General features: G+C 51.8%; 1 protein-coding gene across 7 annotated transcripts in view; it reads right to left on the reverse strand.

Moving 5' to 3' along the window:
• Positions 1-16683, reverse strand: part of GOLGA3 (golgin A3) — a 54655-nt gene extending 37972 nt beyond the window's left edge. Inside the window, exons 1-6 of one of the 7 annotated variants that reach the window (XM_008005319.3) lie at positions 16593-16683; positions 12280-12614; positions 7289-7561; positions 4370-4482; positions 1078-1736; positions 453-564 (exon numbers count right to left, since the gene is read on the reverse strand). In XM_008005319.3, coding sequence (XP_008003510.1) covers positions 453-564; positions 1078-1736; positions 4370-4482; positions 7289-7561; positions 12280-12436 — 1314 coding nt within the window. In that variant the 5' untranslated portion in view covers positions 12437-12614; positions 16593-16683. Of the gene's footprint in view, positions 1-452; positions 565-1077; positions 1737-4369; positions 4483-7288; positions 7562-12279; positions 12615-15894; positions 16131-16160; positions 16342-16376 lie in introns of those variants that run through there. The other 6 variants (XM_008005317.3, XM_008005323.3, XM_008005321.3 and 3 more) reach the window with 6 other exon arrangements.
• Positions 16684-22819: the final 6136 nt, after the last annotated feature.

The following is a 22819-nucleotide window of genomic DNA, read 5'->3' on the forward strand; positions in this document are numbered from 1 at the left end:
TGCATACGACAAAATGACAAAGGAGAGCTGAAAAAGGGATGGAAAATGATGTTTCTGGCACATGCTAACCAAAGCCAGTGTGTATGGCTTTTTCTGCTATAGCAAAACTAGTATCAGAAAAAGCAGAAAGTACTACAAAGAAAAAAGGTTCACCATGCCAGAAAAAGGTGCAACCCACCAAGAGAATTTAACTCTTAAGGCCTGTGAGACACCTAACATCTAGGAAATATTCTGGTGAGATGCAGGGAGAAATGGACCCATGCATGATGAGGCAGGAAACTCACACCTCTTTCTAAGGCTGACAATAGACAAAAAACGTAAAGATGCAGAACACTCGGCTGCCAGACACGCTGCGGCAGCCAATTCCCATCTGTGAAACCTCGTACCCAGCAGAGGAGCCACACATGCTTTCCGACTTCGCCGCACGTTAAGACGTCGAGAGCGTCCATTACCTGACTCGCCTCCAGTGACAAGGCTTCCAGCTGTCCTTCGAGTCGCATTTTCTCTTTGAGCACCTGCAGCATCTCCTCCTGGGGTTCTGCTGCAGAGCTCTCCAAGGACACGCTGGGGACAAAAGCACGGGTCAGGCCTGTGCGAGCCAGAGCCATCCTGATTTTCCTTCATATTCCTCCATGTTCTCCAAATTCCACGTACCCCTGCTGCTCTCTCCCAATCTTTTTAAATTAAGTAGAGAGCTAAGGCTTGCATGAATGCACGGATGAACATTCCTGCCAACAGTCGGCACCTCACACAGCGGGAACTGTTACGGAAACGTGAGACAGGCATCGTGCAGCTTAGTGACAAGTCTATGTAAACAGGAGAGTGGATATTTTAATAACAGACGATTGCTGATTAGATCCAATTCGACTGCTTAAAAAGCAGCAGACTTGGTATGAATGAAATGTTCATGTCAAGACTAAGGATAGAATCAGGAAGAAAAGCTGTGTATCCCCTGTTCCAGTGCGGAGAGTCCTCGGGGAAGCAACATCCAAGGTCAGGCCCTCTGTTGGCCCCTCCCACCTCTGCTATCGCCCCACCCACCTCCACCCGCCCCGCCCACCTCTGCTGTCCCCCCACCTGCTGCAGATGCTCTCTCTCCGACTCCGCACCTCCCCGTCGACCTCCTGCCCCTGGTCTTGGTGCTCAGCGGCTGCAGCCTGGAGGACGTCCTTAATAGAGGGGAACTGGCCCAGCGTATCCGCAGGAATCTCCTGGCCGTTGACCATATAGCGGGTGTCCTGCGTGCCCACGGTCTTCGACAGAACGCCATAGGTCCCTCGGGTGGAGGCGCTGCTGTACGATGAGCTGTCGCTGTCATTTCCATCCACCTCAGACACGCTGTCTCCAGCCAGGGAGGCGTTCTCCAGACGGTCGTCAGTGTCAGGGGACAGGCTGATCTCAGACACAACGGATGCTGCACTGCTTCTGTTCTGCTTTAGGGAACCCTTGGTAGAATCGGGAACCGGAACATTTCCCCCGGAATTCCCAGCATTTGAATCTTCAGTTCTGTAATCAGCCAGAGACCGGATTTTGCTTGATTTGGAACTTTTTTTCTCCTTAGGGTGTGCCGGAAGCCCCAGGCTGCCCACCTTAGGCCCCCGAGGGACACTGGTGCGCAGGAAGGAATATTCTTTTGTCATAGCCACGGTGCTGGCCCTTGGCAAGTTTTCTGGGTTTAACATGAGCTCAGGATCAAGCGTGCTAGAAAGTCTCGTTTTGGTTGCAGGTTGACTGGACTGAGAAGAAAACAAAAGTACAAAAATTACATTTAAAATCCACAAGCAGCATTCTTAAAATTGCCATTCAGAACGGTGGCACCGACTACACTCCCTCCACTGACAATCAGAGAGCACCACCTCCCCAGGCCCTCACCACACAGGGTACAGCCAGGCCTCCAATCCTCGGTGGTCTCACTGCTGCAAGGCCCCACTCGAGTGACCAGCATGACCACCCCTGGTCTGAAGCACACTCTTCAGTGAATGACTTCAACACGTTTAAAACAAAACAGCAAGAACCTCCTCATCAGACTCCTCAACAAAACTTTCCCGGCTACTCTCCAGTTTTTTTTTTTAATAAACATAGAAACTTTCTTCAAGGCTGGGTGCGGTGGCTCACACCTGTAATCCCAACACTCTAGGAGGCTGAGGCGGGCAAATCATTTGAGGTCAGGAGTTCAAGACCAGGCTGGCCAACATGGTGAAACCCCCGTCTCTACTAAAAATACAAAAACATGAGTCAGGCATGGTGGTGGGCACCTGTAATCTTGGCTTCTCAGGAGGCTGAGACACGAGAATCACTGGAACCCAGGAGGTGGAGGTTGCAGCGAACCAAGATCACTCCAGCCTGGGCAACAGAGTGAGACTCCGTCTCTCAAAAAAAAAAAAAAAAATTAGCTGGGTAGGGTGGCATATGCCTTTTTTTTTTTTTTTTTTTTTTTTTTGAGACGGAGTCTTGCTCTGTCGCCCAGGCTGGAGTGCAGTGGCCGGATCTCAGCTCACTGCAGGCTCCGCCTCCCGGGTTCACACCATTCTCCTGCCTCAGCCTCCCGAGTAGCTGGGACCACAGGCACCCGCCACCTCGCCCGGCTAGTTTTTTGTATTTTTCAGTAGAGACGGGGTTTCACCGTGTTAGCCAGGGTGGTCTTGATCTCTTGACCTAGTGATCCGCCCGTCTCGGCCTCCCAAAGTGCTGGGATTATAGGCTTGAGCCACCACGCCCGGCCGGGTGGCACATGCTTTTAATCCCAGCTACTCAGGAGGCTGAGGCAGGCGAATCGCTTGAACCCGGGAGGCAGAGGTTGCAGTGGGCCAAGATCACACCACTACGCTCCTGCTTGGGTGACAAAGCGAGATTCTGTCTCAAAATACACATATATATATATATATATATTTTTTTAACTGCTCATTGACAATGCACCTGGTCACCTAAACTCTGATGGGAGATGTACAAGGAGGTGAATGTTGCTTTCATGCCTGCAAACTCAACATCCATTGTGCAGCCCATGGATCAAGGACTAGTTTTGACTTTTAAGTCTTATTACTTAAGAAATACCTTTGTAAGGGTACAACTGCCATAGTCATAGTGATTCCTCTCACGGATCTGGGCAAAGTAAACTGAAAACCTTCTGGAAAGGATTCACCATTCTAGATGCCATTAAGAACATTCATGATTCATGGCTGGAGGAGTCAAAATATCAACATTAACAGGAGTGTGGAAGAAGCTGATTTCTACCCTCATAGACGACTTTGAGGGGCTCCACACTTCTGTGGAGAACCTGACTGCAGATGTGGTGGAAACAGCAAGAGAACTAGAATCAGAAGCGAAGCCTGAAGATGTGATTGAATTGCTGCAATCTCACAATAAAACTTGAAAGGGAGGGCCGGGCGCGGTGGCTCAAGCCTGTAATCTCAACACTTTGGGAGGCCGAGACGGGCCAATAATGAGATCAGAAGATCGAGACCATCCTGGCTAACACGGTGAAACCCCGTCTCTACTAAAAACACCAAAAAAATTAGCCGGGCGTGGTAGCGGGCGCCTGTAGTCCCAGCTACTCAGGAGGCTGAGGCAGGAGAATGGCGTGAACCCGGGAGGCGGAGCTTGCAGTGAGCCAAGACGGTGCCACTGCCTGGGCGACAGAGCAAGACTCCATCTCAAAAAAAAAAAAACTCGAATGGGTAAAATCCTATCAAACAGCACTGCATGTTACAGAGACATCTTTCATAAGAGAGTGAATCACCATGGCAAACTTGAGTGCGGTTTGAAGAAATTCCTACAGCCCAAACTTCAGCAACCACCACCCTGATCAGTCAGGAGCCATCAAACTTGACGCAAGATCCTCCAACAGCACAGAGATTACACTTGCTGAAGGCTCAGATGATCGTTAGCATTTTTAGTAATAAAGCATTTTCAAATTAATGTGGGTACATCTGTTTTATTCAGACACAGTGCTACTGCACACTTAGTAAACTACAGTAGCGTACACACATAACTTCTTTATGCTCTAGGAAACCAAAACCATGTAGGACTTGCTCTATTGCAATGTTTACATTTTTGTGGTGGTCCGGAACTGAACCCACAGTGTCTCTGAGGTCACCTGTGTTTGCTTTCTTTGCTTTTCAATTGGCAGATTTAGAAATAAAATGTGCTTGTTGCAAAAGAAGCAGGACCAGGCAGGGGGCACAAGCCAGGCTCCTGTGGAGTCCCCCCAGAGGTGGGACCCACACGACAGGAGCAGAGTCAACCGCTGCAGAGGCCCCTGAGCCCATGGCAGCTCAGAGAAGCCAATGGCAGGTCCCAGGGTTATGTGGGACCAACAGCTGTCTCTAGGGCAGGAAGCTTTCCATGAGCTTGTTTGGGAGAGAGGACTCACCCTCTCCTGCTGGCGCTTCACCCTGTACTGTTTGAGCTGCTCTTCCAGCCACTTCCGAGCCTGAAGTCGGACCTGCTCCTCCTTCTCCAGTGGCAGGGAAGAATCTGTAGAGCCTGCAGTGGGAAAATGGCCATTTGGAAACTCATCAAATACCAGGATGCAGAACAATCAGGCACAAGAACTTGGTCATTTTGTATTTAATTACCCATATATTTTACACCTAAACAATGCAGAGCCATCTTGTTTGGAAGGACAATTTCTAGATCAAGAGAGAACTGTGAGCCCCCGACACTGACCACAGACGGGAACAACCTCACAGGAGACACACTGGCCAGGCACTGGGTCTGTGATCCCATGACGAGTACACCCCGCCTGGGGGCATCCCCTGGTAAAACAGGAAACCGCGGCAAGTGACTTTTTTTTTTTTGAGACAGAGTCTCACTCTGTCTCCCAGGCTGGAATGCAGTGGTGCGATCTCGGCTCATTGCAAGCTCCACCTCCCGGGTTTAAGCAATTCGCCTGCCTCAGCCTCCCGAGTAGCTGGGATTACAGGCGCCCACCACCACGACCGGCTAATTTTTTGTATTTTTAGTAGAGATGGGGTTTCACCGTGTTAGCCAGGATGGTCTCGGTCTCCTGACCTCATGATACGCCCACCTCGGCCTCCCAGAGTGCTGGGATTACAGGCGTGAGCCACTGCGCCCGGCCTTTTTTTTTTTTTTTTTGAGATGGAGTTTCGCTCTTGTTGCCCAGGCTGGAGTGCAGTGGTGCGATCTTGGTTTACTGCAACCTCTGCCTCCTGGGTTCAAACAATTCTCTTGCCTTAGCCTCCTGAGTAGACGGGATTACAGGCATGCAACACCACACCTGACTAATTTTGTATTTTAGTAGAGATGGGGGTTTCTCCATGTTGGCCAGGCTGGTCTCGAACTCCTGACCTCAGGTGATCCGCCCGCCTCAGCCTCTCAAAGTGCTGGGATTACAGGCGTGAGCTGCCGCGCCTGGCAGCAAGTGCCTTTTAACAACAGAAAGAACTGGGTTCAAAGCTGGAGCCGTGCTGAGCGCTCTGAGGCAGGCTCAGCTCTCACCACGCTGCAACTTCCCCTGGCTTCACAGCAGGTTCTCCTGACCCCGCTGGGAGGAGCATGTGAAAAGCCGGCACTGTGGAGTTACAGGCAGTACCCAGCCACAGGAGCTCAGCCGCCGCTGGGTCACGAGACCCCACGTGCATTTCCTTGCGCAGTTACATTTGGGGTCCGCTTCGACGCACAGCTCATCTCAGCTCCTACAGTCACAAGTCACGTTACGAAAAGGCTCTGGCGGTACTCAAACGGCTGAAGCCTGGCGCCAGGCCTCACTGCAGAGTAAATGCTGCACAGGCTCCGCCCTCCAGGGCTGGAAGCAGGTTACCTCAGTCTCCAGACAGACGAGACTCCAATCCGAGGTCATGCTCCGGGACAGGAGGGGAAAATTGTAACGTTTTAGCCAAAACCAGAATTTAAAATGTCTAAAACCCAGACCTTTCATTTTGGGTGATGAAAAGGTTGCATGGTGCGTGCCAACGTGTTACAGTTACAAACCCAGGGCTCCACTTCCCAGGGCTGAGTGTGTGGCCCTTGTCCTTCCTAAGCCAACAGCAGACACGGCCCGCTGGCCTGGGTGCCGACCAGAGAAGGGAAGCATAATCACGCAGCAACACTTTACACACGGCACCCTCCTTACATGTGGATGCTGAGGAGATGAGCAGCTACTGTCCTAAATCATCCCTAAAATCTGAGCAGTCACCAAGAATTTCACTGTAAATGTACCATTATTAGTTTATACATTTTATCACTGAAAAGATCTCTCGTCCTTTTCACGAGGCAAAGTGGCCCAGATGGCCAGACTGTAAGTGGCAAACGCAGGTCTATGGCCATCAGACAGATATTTACACAAGTCGGCAAAATGAGTAGGGTTTCAACCAAACACTGACGCAGGAGACAGGCTCAGAGCCAGGCGCCAGCAGGAACAGGTGACTGGGGCATCCCACAAAGGCGTGCACGCAGACCCAGCACTGCTGTCACACGGGCACCGGGGCCAGAGCTCACACATCTGTAACTTTAGGACCCCAAAAGTAAATAAACTAAGTTGAAAAAAATCAGGACTCTAGACTTTTTTACATGCTACTTCTCAACTTAAACGCTGGCAATGAGTTTTCAGAATTGTTTCAAATAAACACATGTGAAATGCAGTTTGATTTCAGTAATTTGGGGGTTTTTGTTGTTTTTATTTAGTTTTAAGAAATTTTAAAAAATATACTGCAGGCCAGGCACAGTGGCTCATGCCTATAATCCCAGCATTTTGGGAGGCCAAGGTATGACGATCACTTGATCCCAGGAGTTCAAGACCAGCCTGGGCAACATGGTGAGACCCTGTTTCTATTAAAAAAAAAAAAAAAAAATTAAGATTACCCGGGTGTGGTGGCGTGCACCTGTTGTCCCAGCTACTTGACGACAGAGGCAGGAAGATACCTTGAGCCTGGGAGGCAGAGGCTGCAGTGAGCTCTGACTGTGCCACTGGACTCCAGCCTGGGCGACAGAGCAAGATCCTGACTCTAATTAAAAGAACAAAAGAGGCTGGATGCCCATGGTCTGCTTACCAAGCACCTGGGTGACACAGGACATGCAGGCCGGCCTTTAACGCAAGAGCGTCAGCACCGCTGCCAGTCAGACCGTAGCAGAGCCTGGACTCCAACTGCATCTTCACTCTCTAATGTGAAGCTCCCTTTGCTAAACGCGCAGCCCTGCATGGGACTTGGATGGCACACGGCAGGCACAGGCACACAACGGCTCAGAGAGCAAGTGCGCAGGGCACCTGCTCCCAAGGGGCTGAGCGACACGAACATGGAGGGTGGGGAAAGCAGCGGGAACGGATGCTTACACAGTTGCGTTTCTTGCATAGGAAGACTGAGTCTGAGAGACTGCAAAGCTTCTTTTCTAACACTGCCCTCAGCACTAGCTCCCTGAGCCTTCCTTAGGTTGTCATGGAAACCAGCCACACCTGGAGAGGCATCAGGGCCCACTGGGCTTGTGGTGGGGTCGAGAGATGACGGAGGGTCTGGCGAGGGTGGCATTGGCCCGTTCTGACAGAGGCCTCCCTGGCCAGGTCCATCCGGGCTTTCTCCTTCCGTGGAAGCTCTGTTTACCTCAGCACCTGGAAAGACAGAGTACGCTGGACCACCGTGGATTTAACAACAAGTGATGTCACTTTTCAGACACGCAGCTGGAGTAGGAGAGAAGAGGATCCGGACTCATGAGCACAGTACCTTCTCACCCCACAAAGGCGTTCACTCTGAGAAGAGCAGCCCATGGGCCCCGTCCCACAGGCGGGGTGGCCAGGATAATGCCCACAGCCCCGCTGGTGTCATGTCCTCCCTGTAAGGTGAACTCGTCCTCCACGCCTCTGCTCTGGCTGTAGAATTTATGTAGTAACCACAGTAACATTTCCTCTTTTTATTTTTATTTTTTGAGATGGAGTCTCTCTCTAGTGCCCAGGCTGGAGTGCAGTGGCACAATCTCAGCTCACTGCAAGCTCCACCCACCGGATTCAAGCGATTCTCCCGCCTCAGCCTCCCGAGGAGCTGGGATTACAGGCACCCACTACCACATCCGGCTAATTTTTGGTCTTTTTAGTAGAGATGGGGTTGTCACCATGTTGGCCAGGCTGGTCTCAAACTCCTGGCCTCAAGTGACCCGCTCACCTGCCTCGGCCTCCCGGAATGCTGGGATTACAGACGTGAGCCACTGCACCCAGCCAATGTTTCCTTTCCATTTAAGTGAAACCAGTAAGAAATCTTATGAAAGTTGACTGTTTAAAACAAGCAAAAACCACAAACGCTTAAAACACGGCTGACAATCTTTCTAGCAGGCACTGGGAACAGCAGTGATAGTCAGAGTCACAACCTCACATTTACAAAGGCTGATTCTGGAGTCATTTCAAAGCCTAAGCCTATCCTCCAAGGCGAGGACCCTACGGCAAAGAGGTGGATTATGTCATCAGAACACCACCCGCGAAGCAGAGACAACCCAGAACTGCGCTTCTGCTCGAAGACCGCCTGCCGGGTAAAGGCCTGGGTTGAACCAGTGACAATTCTAAACCCACGTGTTACCTCAGTTCACCCACTAACATGACTATATATAAATTACCCACAACACAAACTAAAACATATTTCCTCATCAAACGGAAGACAGACAGACTTCTTTCAATGAAGTGATTTTCAGTCTTTTCCCTGCCCCCAACTGCTGACTGGCGGGTGGGTCAGTTCAAAGAACCAAGACATGTGAGGGGGAAGGGAGGGTCCTCAGGGGGTTCTGGCCCTGGTTCCAGTGGCTCTCGAGGCCTGGCAACACCCCCACCTCTCACAGTGGTCGGCATTCCTCGGATCCCATGTGCATGCAGTAGAGTAAATTCGCTTTTTGCACAAGCAAATTAAAAATGGGTTTCTTTCACTTGCAAATGTGAGTCCAAACACAGCTACTTACTGTCATGCCTCCTGAAAGAAAAACCAGAGTAAAAGCAGGGGTGCCACAGACAGGAAGCCAGAGCAAGGGGACCCTGCCAACGCACTGAGACGCCTTTCATGCAAAGGACCTGGGAGCTCCACTGCTGGGAGAGGGGGAACCTTGCATTTCAGATAAAAGTTAATGGGTTAGGCCAGGAACGGTGGCTCACGCCTGTAATCCCAACACTTTGGAGGCCGATGCAGGTGGATCACGAGGTCAGGAGTTCAAGACCAGCCTGGCCAACATGGTGAAACCCTCATCTCGACTAAAAAGACAAAAATTAGCCACGCACAGTGGCACGCGTCTGTAATCCCAGCTACTTGGGAGGCTAAAGCAGGAGAATCACTTGAACTCGGGAGGTGGGAGTTGCAGTGAGCCGAGATCGCGACACTGCACTCCAGCCTTGGCGACAGAGCAAGACTCTGTCTCAAAAAAACAAAAAACAACAAAAAAAGAGGTTGGCCACATGCAGTGGCTCTCGCCTGTAATCCCAGCACTTTTGGAGGCGGAGGTGGGAGGATAACTTGAGGCCAGGAATTCAAGACCAGCCTGGGCAACGGCAAGACTGTCTCTACAAAAAGTTTTTAAAATGAGCCAGGCAACTGGGCACGGGGGCTCACACCTGCAATCCCAGCACTTTGGGAAGCCGAGGCGGGTGGATCACCAGAGATCAGGAGTTCGAGACCAGCCTGATCAACATGGAAACTCCATCTCTACTAAAAATACAAAATTAGCTGGGCATGGTGGCACATGCCCGTAATCCTAGCTACTCAGGAGGCTGAGGCAGAAGAATCGCTTGAACCCAGGAGGCAGAGGTTGTGATGAGCCGAGATCGCACCACTGCACTAAGCCTGGGGGACAAGAGCAAAACTCTGTCTCGAAAAAAAAGAAAAATCAGCCAGGCGTGCTGACACACATCTGTAGTCACAGCTACCCCAGAGACCAGGCAGGAGGATCGCTTACGCCCAGGAGCCCAAGGCAGGAGGATCGCTTACGCCCAGGAGCCCAAGGCAGGAGGATCGCTTACGCCCAGGAGCCCAAGGCAGGAGGATCGCTTACGCCCAGGAGCCCAAGGCAGGAGGATCGCTTACGCCCAGGAGCCCAAGGCAGGAGGATCGCTTACGCCCAGGAGCCCAAGGCAGGAGGATCGCTTACGCCCAGGAGCCCAAGGCAGGAGGATCGCTTACGCCCAGGAGCCCAAGGCAGGAGGATCGCTTACGCCCAGGAGCCCAAGGCAGGAGGATCGCTTACGCCCAGGAGCCCAAGGCAGGAGGATCGCTTACGCCCAGGAGCCCAAGGCAGGAGGATCGCTTACGCCCAGGAGCCCAAGGCAGGAGGATCGCTTACGCCCAGGAGCCCAAGGCAGGAGGATCGCTTACGCCCAGGAGCCCAAGGCAGGAGGATCGCTTACGCCCAGGAGCCCAAGGCAGGAGGATCGCTTACGCCCAGGAGCCCAAGGCAGGAGGATCGCTTACGCCCAGGAGCCCAAGGCAGGAGGATCGCTTACGCCCAGGAGCCCAAGGCAGGAGGATCGCTTACGCCCAGGAGCCCAAGGCAGGAGGATCGCTTACGCCCAGGAGCCCAAGGCAGGAGGATCGCTTACGCCCAGGAGCCCAAGGCAGGAGGATCGCTTACGCCCAGGAGCCCAAGGCAGGAGGATCGCTTACGCCCAGGAGCCCAAGGCAGGAGGATCGCTTACGCCCAGGAGCCCAAGGCAGGAGGATCGCTTACGCCCAGGAGCCCAAGGCAGGAGGATCGCTTACGCCCAGGAGCCCAAGGCAGGAGGATCGCTTACGCCCAGGAGTCCAAGGCAGGAGGATCGCTTACGCCCAGGAGTCCAAGGCAGGAGGATCGCTTACGCCCAGGAGTCCAAGGCAGGAGGATCGCTTACGCCCAGGAGTCCAAGGCAGGAGGATCGCTTACGCCCAGGAGCCCAAGGCAGGAGGATCGCTTACGCCCAGGAGCCCAAGGCAGGAGGATCGCTTACGCCCAGGAGCCCAAGGCAGGAGGATCGCTTACGCCCAGGAGCCCAAGGCAGGAGGATCGCTTACGCCCAGGAGTCCAAGGCAGGAGGATCGCTTACGCCCAGGAGTCCAAGGCAGGAGGATCGCTTACGCCCAGGAGTCCAAGGCAGAAGGATCGCTTACGCCCAGGAGTCCAAGGCAGGAGGATCGCTTACGCCCAGGAGTCCAAGGCAGAAGGATTGCTTACACCCAGGAGCCCAAGGCAGGAGGATCGCTTACGCCCAGGAGTCCAAGGCAGGAGGATTGCTTACGCCCAGGAGCTCATGGCTGCAGTGAGCTATGATTACACCACTGCACTTCAGCCTGCTCAATGGAACAACACCCTGACTCTAAAAACAGTAATAAAATTTTTGAAACAGAAAAATAAAGAGGTAGAGGCTGCGATTAATCAAGCATCTTGCTCAAGGGCACAATGCTCCCGAGTGGCAGATCTAAGAGCCGGTTCCATGGCTGTGGGTCTCAGAACCCCTGACCTTGGGCCTCCAAGCTGTTATCTGCCTCACCTGATGTTTTCGTAGCAAGGACCAGCAAAGCCATCATAAGTGCCTGAGTATCATTTTACAGGAATTAGACTGTGATTTCTGATAGTAAATTAGCACATCTATAGTCTACTGTTTTACAGCACTGAACCTCCTGGCCAGAAAGAGGCAGGAGAACTGAGTGAATAACTAACTCACCCTTTCCCTCTGACACGTGCATAGCCCCGGGGGGCTAACATAAAATTGTGCTCAGTAATCCTTAGATCTCTACTGAAATAGTTCTGAATTCTAGCTATTAAAAATTTGGCCACTGACCAATCAAAAAAGGCAGAATTTGGCCAGGCACAGTGGCTCACTCCTGTAATCCCAGCACTTTGGGAGGCTCAAGTGGGTGGATCACTTAAGATCAGGAGTTTGCCGAGACCAGCCTGACCAACATGGTGAAACCCCATCTCTACTAACAATACAAAAAACAGCTGAGCGTGGTGGTGGATGCCTGTAATCCCAGCTACTTCAGGAGGCTGAAGCAGAAGAATCGCTTGAACCCAGGAGGTAGAGGCTGCAGTGAGCCGAGATCTTGCCACTGCACTCTAGCCTGGGCAACAAGAGCGAAACTCCAACTCAAAAAAAAAAAAAAAAGGTAGAATTCTGGGCAGGGAACACGACAAAGACCCATAGATCCCTTCAGGGAAACACTGCTGCTGCCCCACAGGTGTCGAATGGCGTTCTGTTTAGCAGGAATGTGCCTGATCTAAAGGTGGCATCATTCAGTTACTAAAACATACTCTGAATGAAGTGAAAAGCTCACAGTGGTCTCAACACCACGTCCTCCTGTGACCAGCACACAGAGGAACCTGACGACTTACGCTGGGCTTTGTCCTGCTGGTCAGGTGGCACCAGTGGGTCCTGGTCAGGTGGCACCACTGGGCCCGGGGGCTTCAGGGGGCCCTCGGGGAGAGCCAAGGGGCCACCGTGGGATCTGTCCTCCTGGAGGCCATCCCGCTCGGCCGACACACCGTCCATGGTCAGGACGACACCAGCTGCACTGACGCCGTGGGGCTACAAGTGAGCCTTGGTCAAGCGTAGTTTCTGCCATCAGCAACAGCCAAGAGCTCCTGGGAGGGGCCCCACTGTGTCTCCCATTTTCAGGAGATCGAATGACTCAAATGGCTTGAGGTCAAACCAGCTAATATCATGATACCTGACAGGAGAGAAAGAGAAAAAATGTATTATGAAACTTTTACTCGTCAGATTTCAAGTATCAATTACAAAATTAACATTTGGTTCCCAATTTGCATACATACAAGAAACAAACACAGACTTTTTCATTCAGCAAATAATCCTGGAGCACCTACAATGTCCTAGGTTTTGAGGCTAAAATGCTGATCCAGCCACACTGGGCCCTTTCCTGAAGGAGCTTAATGTCTGTGTCGGTGCCAACTAAAGAACATTCTACCGGGACAGTGCGGCTTTCTGTCCCGGAGTAGCCGTCACACAGGGCAACTGAGGACGTGAGTTTTAAATTTAAAATTAATTAATTTGGACCAGGTGCGGTGGCTCACCCATGTAATCCCAGCAATTTGGGAGGCCGAGGCAGGCAGATCACACGAGATCAGGAGTTCAAGACCAGCTTGGCCAACATGGTGAAACCCCATCTCTGCTAAAAATACAAAAACTAGCTGGGCGTGGTGGTGCACACCTGTAATCCCAGCTACTCGGGAGGCTGAGGCAGGAAAGTCGCTTGAACCTGGGAGACGGAGTTTGCAGTGAGCCGAGATCATGCCACTGCACTCCAGCCTGGGCAACAGAGTGAGACTCCATCTCAAAAAAAAAAAATTAGGCCGGGCGCGGTGGCTCAAGCCTGTAATCCCAGCACTTTGGGAGGCCGAGACGGGCGGATCACGAGGTCAGGAGATCGAGACCATCCTGGCGAACACGGTGAAACCCCGTCTCTACTAAAAAATACAAAAAAACTAGCCAGGCGCGGTGGCGGGTGCCTGTAGTCCCAGCTACTCGGGAGGCTGAGCCAGGAGAATGGCGGGAACCCGGGAGGCGGAGCTTGCAGTGAGCTGAGATCCGGCCACTGCACTCCAGCCTGGGCGACAGAGCGAGACTCCGTCTCAAAAAAAAAAAAAAAAAGAAACTGGAAGAGCAGCATCACGACCACAGCCCAGGCACCACCACCTGAACAGAAAGGATGGGACGACCAGCAGGACGCGACTCAGTCATTACAGGCAGAACATGCAGAGGACTGCTGCAGAGGCCCACGGTGACGACGCCCGGGCCTTACACTGACCAAGGAGGAGGAACATAGCCAACGATGCTCAGGGTCCAGCGAGAGGGCACGCCAACACGGTGACAGCCAGCTGCACCGAGCTCTCTGAGTCCAGTGCAGTCACAGATTCGGCTCACGTAATGCCCCTGCTGGCGTCCAAGCAGCCCACCCCCCCAGAACGGGGACCCCGAGACAGCGACTGTAAGTCACAAAGACGGCCCCTGTTCATAGGCAGCTCCTCCTGAAGCTGGACCAGAGAGAGAATTCACTAACTGCCTGGAGTTTGCTGACAGCGATACTTCTCCCTGTAGGGCAATAAGTTGGCAGTCTTGGTCGATCCTCAGTCTTGCTTGATTTTTAGTTAAAATTTGGAATGACTCAGTCATCAGGGCCTCATTACCTCAGACGACTGACAAAAGCCAATCTCCGGGCAGCAAGGAGGAGGAGCAGCCAGTTGCCAGTGCATCACAGAAAGCTGTTATTAGGAACATGACTCCCTTTTGATTTTATTTTTTAAATAAAGAGGCCAGTCTAATCAGTCTCACTTATGATCACTTGCACTCCTACATCTCTAGAGGGAAGAGACGGCACAAAGCTGTCACTTAGAACTTGGAAAGGTACACACAACCCTAGGTTCACAGCTGGGTAACACCAAGGGACTTCACACTGCAAAACCACCACCTCAGGCATCTACAGGACATTCTGCTTCCCCCACACCTGAATTCTGTACACAGACATTCATGGCTCCATCTGCTTCACCCGTCTCAGCTGTCCTATCGGGTATGACAAACAACAGAGCACAGCCAAAGACCAAACACGATTTCCCAGGAAGACAGTACCTGGTGGAGGACACGCTAGTATCCAAAAGTAAACAGAGATGTATACACAAAGTGAAAACCAAAAGCAAGCCTCACGTCACTGCAGAGACGTAAAGGGCAGGCTTGGAGGTTGGGACTCCGGCCTCAGCTCCTGACCCTCCACCACTTAGCTGTGAGATCCTGGGCTAAAGATTTAACCACTTTTAGCCTGTCTCCTCCCGTAAAACAACGAGAAAATGAGTGCAAAATTTTGCCAGGATTAAATACAACAAGGCACAGAGTCTGTCCCATGTCCTCAATAAAATGGCAGTAATTATGATTTTCCCTTTAGTTGTTGCTTGTCAAGATCGCTAAGTAAAAGCCAACCTAAGGCATTCTCACGTGGAAAAGTGCTACTTTTTTTTTTTTTTTTTTTTTTTTTGAGACTGAGTCTTACTCTGTCGCCAGGCTGGAGTGCAGCGGCGTGATCTCGGCTCACTACAAGCTCTGCCTCCTGGGTTCACGCCATTCTCCTGCCTCAGCCTCCTGAGTAGCTGGGACTACAGGTGCCCGCCATCACGGCCGGGTAATTTATTGTATTTTTAGTAGAGACGGGGTTTCACCGTGTTAGCCAGGATGGTCTCGGCCCATCCTCCCAAAGTGCTGGGATTATAGGCATGAGCCACTGCGCCCGGCCATGCTACTATTTCTTAAGGCAATGGGGTGGAGGGGAGGGGGGAAAAGCTCCTCTTCAATTTGAGTAAAGTCAGATGATTTATTTCCTTCTATACTGCCCGGAAAGCTATTAAAGGGTTATAAAGAGCTATGTTCATGTCATTTAAAAGACAATTCAAAATAATCCACGACGACGGGTGTGGCTGCTCACAACTGTAGTCCCAGCACTTAGGGAGGCTGGGGTGGGAGAATCGCTTGAGGCCAGGAGTTCCACATCAGCCTGGGCAATACAGCAACACACCCAGTCTCTTAAAAAAAAAATCCATGAGTCACCTGTAAATGGCTTACACTGTCCCAGTGACAATAAACTCCAACCTCTTACCAATCCAGCACCTGCCTACACCAACATCCTTACCTCCATCGCTTTCCCCCTGTGCCAGTACACTCCAGCCACATTCTCCGCCTTAAAACGCCAAACTTTCTCCGCCCTCAGGATCTTCAAACTTTCTGCCTGAGACGTGTTTTTCTCACAATTTTGGCTGGCTTGTTTCTCGTCATAGAGGCCTTAGCACAGAAGTCGCCCGCCCCCGAGACTCCCACACACCAACCACCGCCCGGTACCCTCTCGGTGGCGACCTTGGGCGTCCCTGTGCTAGGTGAGCTCGGCGGGGGCAGGGACCCAGGCCCACAATGACCAGGACCCGCCACACGACTGACATTCGTCGGGTTCATACCCGTGACAACGCCCGGCCCCACTCGCTCTGGGCACCTGGAATGGAGACAAGTCCGCCAGCGACAAAGGCAAACAAGGAAGTGCTCGGACTCCTGAAACCCTGGCTTCCCACGAACCACCCGACACCAAGTCACGCTTGTCAGCTGCAAAGGGCCAGACTAAAGGCACAAGCACTGCCCGAGTGGCGGCAGTGGACAGCTTCAGGACATGCCGCGCTCGTCAGGCGCAGACAAGCATTCAGGAGGGCTCGCGGGCACCGGCACGTACAGAGTCACCTCCGCTGCAGCTGAAGCGGGGCGCCCAGGCCCGAGGCCACCGCAGCGAGGAGGGGGCGACTGGAACGGGGCCGTCCCGCAACGCTGCAGGGACGGGCCCAGGCCCCGCCGCCCCACGCCCAGCCTCCGCCGCCGCCCCTTGGGCCTCCCCGGCCCAAGCACGGCGGGAACCAGAGCCCCGAGGCGCCGCGGCCCCCACGCCTCTCACCCTGCGGCTGCTGCAGCCAAGGAGGCCGCCCGGCCCGGATGCTCCGGCAGAGACGTGGCCGTGCGGGGGGCGGGGCGAGCGGTGCAGCGGCCTCGGGTCCCCGGAAACAGCCTGCACGCGCCGCCTTCGTTCCGGAACAGAGACTGTCCTCCTCTTCTGCCAGCGGCCACCCCAGAGCCAGGGACGCTCTGGCCGCAGGGTCCGGATCGAGCTCACCTCGGAATGTCCTGAGGCTGGCTTCAGAAAGTGACCTTAAGAGTTTGCGGACCTTTCCCTAGTAGAAACGCAACTTCCGGACGTGCAGGACCAACTCCTTCAGGAAGCTGAACTGAGCTTCCGGCGGAAGTGGCGTGGCCGGGGCTCGGCGGGGGCGCGGCCGTCCTCGGTGTGGGCGTGACTTCCCCGCCCGCCCTACGCGGGTCCCCGCCCCAACCCCGCACCTCCACCCGGCCGGCGCCCTTTGCGCTTCAGGTGCCAGTTCAAGGGCGACGCTGCTTGCGACCCTGTTTGCTTCCCCTTTAAAAGGCAAAGCTGGACGGCGCGGGGCGCGGGGCGCTGGGGAACGGATTTCCACCTTCCCTCGTCCGCCAGGCCGCTCTTCCAGCTGTGAGGAAGGAGGCGGCCTGTGATGTTGCGCTCATCTCTGCGGATTTTGGAATACGCTTCTGTCTACGAACCTTTCTGGGATTTTGATGGGAACTGCTGCAGATCATTTGGGGAGCACGGGCATCGCTGACTCGGTCCTTCATCTGCATCCCTGGTGGCTTCTCCATTTATTTAGGTCTTTTGATTTCTTCCACCAGCATTTCGTAATTTCAGCATACAGATTCTGCACCTTTGAAGTGTATAGTATTTCACGTCAAGCAACTGTGACACTGCGTTTTTGACATCGTTTTCCACGTGTTCACTGTTGGTCTACACAAACGTGATGAATTCTATCTTTATTTTGTTATCCTGAGACCTCGCTGAACTCATTAGTTTGAGGGTTTATTTGATGTTTTGCAGTTGACTGTTGTAAAATCCTTGTATTTTTTACATGGGTCATGATATTATCTGCAAATGCAAATTCTAACTCAAAATGATCACAGACTGAGGCGTAAAATGTATGAATGAAACTATACAACTTTTAGAAGAAAACAGAATTTCTGACATCTAGAGCTTGGGAAAGAGTTCCTAGATCTGACAAGAAAGCACAATTCACAAAAGAAGTTGATAGCGTAAACTTCATGAAAAAATTAGAAACTTTTCACCAGACGCGGTGGCTCGCGCCTGTAATCCCAACACTTTGGGAGGCCGAGGCGGGCGGATCACCTGAGGTCAGGAGTTCAGACCAGCCAAGCCAAATGGTAAAACCCATCTCTACTAAAAATAATTAGCTGGGCGTGGTGGCGAGCGCCTGTAATCCCAGCTACTTAGGAGGCTGAGGCAGAAGAATGGCGAGAACCCAGGGGGTGGAGCTTGCAGTGAGCCAAGATCGTGCCACAGCACTCCAGCCTGGGCGACAGAGCGAGACTCCGTCTCAAAAAAAAAAAAGAAAAAAGAAAAAGGCCAGGCACGCTGGCTCACGCCTTGTAATCCCAGCACTTTGAGAGACTGAGGCAGGTGGATCACAAGGTTAACAGATGGAGACTATCCTGGCCAACATGGTGAAACCCCAGCTCTACGAAAAATACAAAAAAATTAGCTCGGTGTGGTGGTGCGTGCCTCTAGTCCCAGCTACTTGGGAGGTCGAGGCAGGAGGATCACTTGAACCTGGGAGGCAGAAGTTGCAGTGAGCTGAGATCGTGCCACTGCACTCCAGCCTGGGTGACAGAGCAAGACTGTCTCAAAACAAACAAACAAACCTTATGAGAAAGACCACATTAAGAGGATGAAAAGATGAGTTACAGACTGAGAAAATATTTTCAAACCACGTTTGTTGAAGGACTAGTAGCTAGAATATATAAAGAACTCTCAAAACTTGACAGAAAAAAAATAAACAAACAATTATTCTGGGCACAATGGCTCATGCCTGTAATCTCAGCACTTTGGGAGGCCAAGGCGGGCAAATCACTTGAGGCCAGGAGTTTGAGACCAGCCTGGCCAACATGGAGAAACCCTGTCTCTACTAAAAATATAAAAATTAGCCGGGTGTGGTGGCGCACGCCTGTAATGCCAGCTACTTGGGTGGCTGAGGCACAAAAATTGCTTCAACCTGGGAGGTGGAGGTTGCAGTGAGCTGAGATCATGAGATCATGTCACTGCACTCCAGCCTGGGTGACAGAATGAGACTCCATCTCCAACACACACACACACACACACACACACACACAAGACAAGCAAAAAACATGAAAAGACATTTCACTAAAAGGATATATGAGTGGCAAATAAGCTTGTGACCAAGTTCAGCGTCACTAGCCATTACAGAAATGCACATTATGTTGAGGTCAGGTGCAGAAGCTCACGCCTGTAATTCCAGCACTTTGGGAGGCCAAGGCAGGTGGATCACCTGAGGTCAGGAGTTTGAGACCAGCCTGACCAATATGGTGAAATCCCATTTCTACTAAAAATACAAAACTTAGCTGGGCATGGTGGCAGGTACCTGTAATACCAACTACGTGGGAGGCTGAGGCAGGGGAATCGCTTGAACCTGGGAGGTGGAGGCTGCAGTGAGCTGGGATCATACCACTGCATTCCAGCCTGGGTGACAGTAAGACTCTGTCTCAAAAAAAAAAAAAAAAAAAAAAAAAAAGGCCGCCTTGGGATATTAGTATACACCTGTTAGAACAGCTGAAGTAATATACAGCAGTGGCAATATGGAATGCTGGGAGTAATGTAGTTCAGAGTAATCTCTCAAATAATACACAGCAGTGGCAATATGAAATGCTGGGAATAATCTAGTTTGGGGTAACTAATCTCTCCTACATTGCTGATAGAAACAGCAATAGTGCACCCACTCTGGAATACAGTTGGGCAGTTTCTTTAAAAAGTAAAGTTTTATGACCCAGCAACTGGGCTCCTAGACATTCAGAGAAATAAACTTATGTCCACACAGAAGCCTGTACGTTACTGACCCCAAACTGGAAACAACCAAAATGTCCTCTGAGGCGGTTAAACCAACCATGGCTACCCATGCCATAGACACCACTCAGCAAGAAAAAGGAGCTGACCACTGATGTGCGCAATAACTCGGATGAAGCTCAAAGGCATTACACCCAGGGAGGAAAGCATCTCCAAAGGTCTACACTGCACGAACTGTATGACATGTCCACTTACATCACAAAATGACAGAATCACAGAGTGGTTGTGGGGGTCAGATGACTATAAAGGGGTAGACGGAGAGAGATTTTTGTGGTGACGGAACTATTCTGTATTTTGTGACCGTGGTTACGTAAGTGTCCTCGGGTGATAAAACGACAGAATGAAGAAAACACTCCACCAAGCTTAGTTTCCTGGTTTTTGTATTACACTATCCTAAGGTGTAGCCAATGGGAGAAATCGGGAAAACATTTAATTAGCCTAAGATCCAGTATTTGATAGCACAATAGGGTGAATATAGTTAATAATAGTGTATTGTATATTTTCAAATAACAAAAAGAATGGAACTGGAATGTTCCTAACAAAGAAATGGTACAGGCTTGAGGTGATGGATACCCCAGTTACTGGGAGTTGATTGTTATACATTGTATGTCTGTATTAAAACATCCAGGCCGGGCGCAGTGGCTCAAGCCTGTAATCCCAGCACTTTGGGAGGCCGAGACGGGCGGATCACGAGGTCAGGAGATCGAGACCATCCTGGCTAACCCGGTGAAACCCCGTCTCTACTAAAAAAATACAAAAAACTAGCCGGGCGAGGTGGCGGGCGCCTGTAGTCCCAGCTACTCGGGAGGCTGAGGCAGGAGAATGGCGTGAACCCGGGAGGCGGAGCTTGCAGTGAGCAGAGATCCGGTCACTGCACTCCAGCCTGGGCGACAGAGCGAGACTCCGTCTCAAAAAAAAAAAAAAAAAAAAAAAAAAAAAAAAAATCCAGGTACCCCATAAATATATACACTTTTTATGTACCCACAATAATTTAAAATTTTAAACATTAGCAAGCAAAATGGGACAAATGCTCAATTTAAATACAGGCAGAAACAATGAATCTAATTATATATTAAATTGATGGCACAGTGTGGGAAAAATGCTAATCTAAGTAAAATTCTTAACAGCTTTATTAAGGTACAATTTATATGCAATAAAATATACCCGTGTTGTGTATGCAGTTCAGCAACTGTAGTAAATGTGCAGAGCTGTGCACCCATCACTCCGACCCAGTTTCCGGATACTTCCGTTACCTCAGAGGGATCCTTCTTGCATTCACTCCCCATCCCCTCCAGCTAGCCCAACAACCACTCAGCCACCTTCTGTCTTTATGAATGTGCCTCTTCTGGACATTTCATATAAATGGGATCATATCGTATGTGGCTTTCTGGGACACCTTTTCAGTTAGCGTGGTGTGTTTAAGGTCCCTCCACACTGAGCACGTTTCCTCGCTGCACGATACTTCAGTGTCCGGCTACACCCATGTGTCTGTCCATGCATCAGCCGATGGACCCACGGAGGTGCCTTACGCGAGCCCAGCACTATGCTGCGTGCGGGGAGTCCCTGCTTTGGTCCAGCTTCATGTTTGTGTGGAGACCTTCAGAGGGCGTTAACTGATGAAAAGAAAATAAAGCTGGATGGAGTGTTTGAGCCAGAGGGGCTGCCATCTACATGGGGCCGTGGTTCCTGTTGATTGTGGCCTACTGTGTGCAGGTACTATTCTAGGCGCTGTCTCAAGTCCCTGCTCTTACAGAACATATATTCTAGTGGGGACCAGACAACAAGCACAGAAGGTGACAGGAAGAGTCAAGAAGAGACAGAGGCAACCCTGGGGAGGCTCGCTGCTATTTCAGGTCGATGGTTGAGGGAGAACCTCTCAGGAAAATGTGAGCCAACAAAGTAAGAAACAGAGTTGCTGGGCGCGGCGGTTCACACCTGGAATCCCAGCACTGTGGGCTGTGGAGGCGGGCAGATCGCTTGAACTCAGGAGTTCAAGACCAGCCTGGCCAGCATGGTGAAACCCGTCTCTACTAAAAATGGGAAAATTAGCTGGGCGTGGTGGTGTGCACCTGTAGTCCCAGCTACTCAGGAGGCTGAGGTGGGAGGATCATCTGAGCCCAGGAGGTGGAGGCTGCAGTGAGCTGAGATTGCGCCACTGCCCTCCAGCCTGGACAACAGAGCAAGACCCTGTCTGAAAAAAATAAAAAATAAAAAAAAGGTAAAAGAAAGAAAAGGAATCATGCAGGTACTGGTGGGAACAGTGTCCCAGGAGAGGGAAAGGCAAGGAGAGCGAGTACTCAAAGGCATCTCTGAGGAAGTAATATTTGAGCTGAACTTGCGTGACAAGGAGGACCCAGGCACGCACAGATCTGGGAGAAAAGCATCGAGGTGAGGGGGCAACAATCAGAGCCACAAGAAGCCCCTGAAGAGAAGCCTGGGGCACTGAGGAGCCAGCAGGGATGACTCCTAGGGGTTGGCCTGAGCCACAGTGAGGCCATACCACCTTCTGACAGTGGAGAGGGCAGGTCTGTGGGGTGCACCTGGTGGGCCTGGGGTCCCCGCTGGAAACAGCTCTCTCTGACAACATGAATCTGGGATGTTTGAACACTTCCTGAAGTTTGACCCTTCCTGAAAACAAAAACCAATGGGAAGAGTGTGGGGGGGGGGGGGTGAGCTTCCTGTGGCTGCTCTAAGAAGTTACCACCAACTTTGCTGCTTAAACTAGACTTACTCTCTTGCAGTTCTGGAGCTCGGAAGTCCAAAATGGAGGGGCAGGCAGGGCTGGTTCCTTCTGGAGGCCCTTGCAGGGAGATCTGTTTTCTTTTCTGTTTCGACATCCTGCCCTCCTCTCCCACTGAAGGCCCTTGCTCCCCCTGCAAAGCGCATCCCTCCCGCCTCTTCTCTGTCGCCAAGCCCCTGGCCTCTGCTGTCACCAAGCCTCCTCTCCCTGCCTCCTGCCTTTCATTTCTTGCTTCCCTCTTTGATCTGCCCGCCTCAGCCTCCCAAAGTGCTGGGATTCCAGGCGTGAGCCGCCGCGCCCGGCCTCTTGCTTCCTCCTTACGACGACTCCTGCAATTGCACACGGGGCCCGCAGGATAATCCAGGATCCTCCGCTCATCTCGAGGTCCTTGATTCCACCATATCTGCAAAGCCCCTTTTACTGTGCAAGACTCAAGTGATCAGATACAGACATCCATGGTGGCGGGATAGGCGGACATGGCTCAGCCCACCACAGGGTGTCAACAGTATCCAGCATGTGGGGTTTGCCAAACAACAAACAAAACCACCCCATTTTTACAAAACCCCGTGGCGTGCAAGGTTTCATGGCAGAGTGTTACAGCATGTTCAAGTCCTAAATCCCAGGACCTGAGGTGACTGTATCT

Source organism: Chlorocebus sabaeus, chromosome 11 (genome assembly GCF_047675955.1).
Source record: "Chlorocebus sabaeus isolate Y175 chromosome 11, mChlSab1.0.hap1, whole genome shotgun sequence".
NCBI classification, from domain to species: domain Eukaryota; kingdom Metazoa; phylum Chordata; class Mammalia; order Primates; family Cercopithecidae; genus Chlorocebus; species Chlorocebus sabaeus.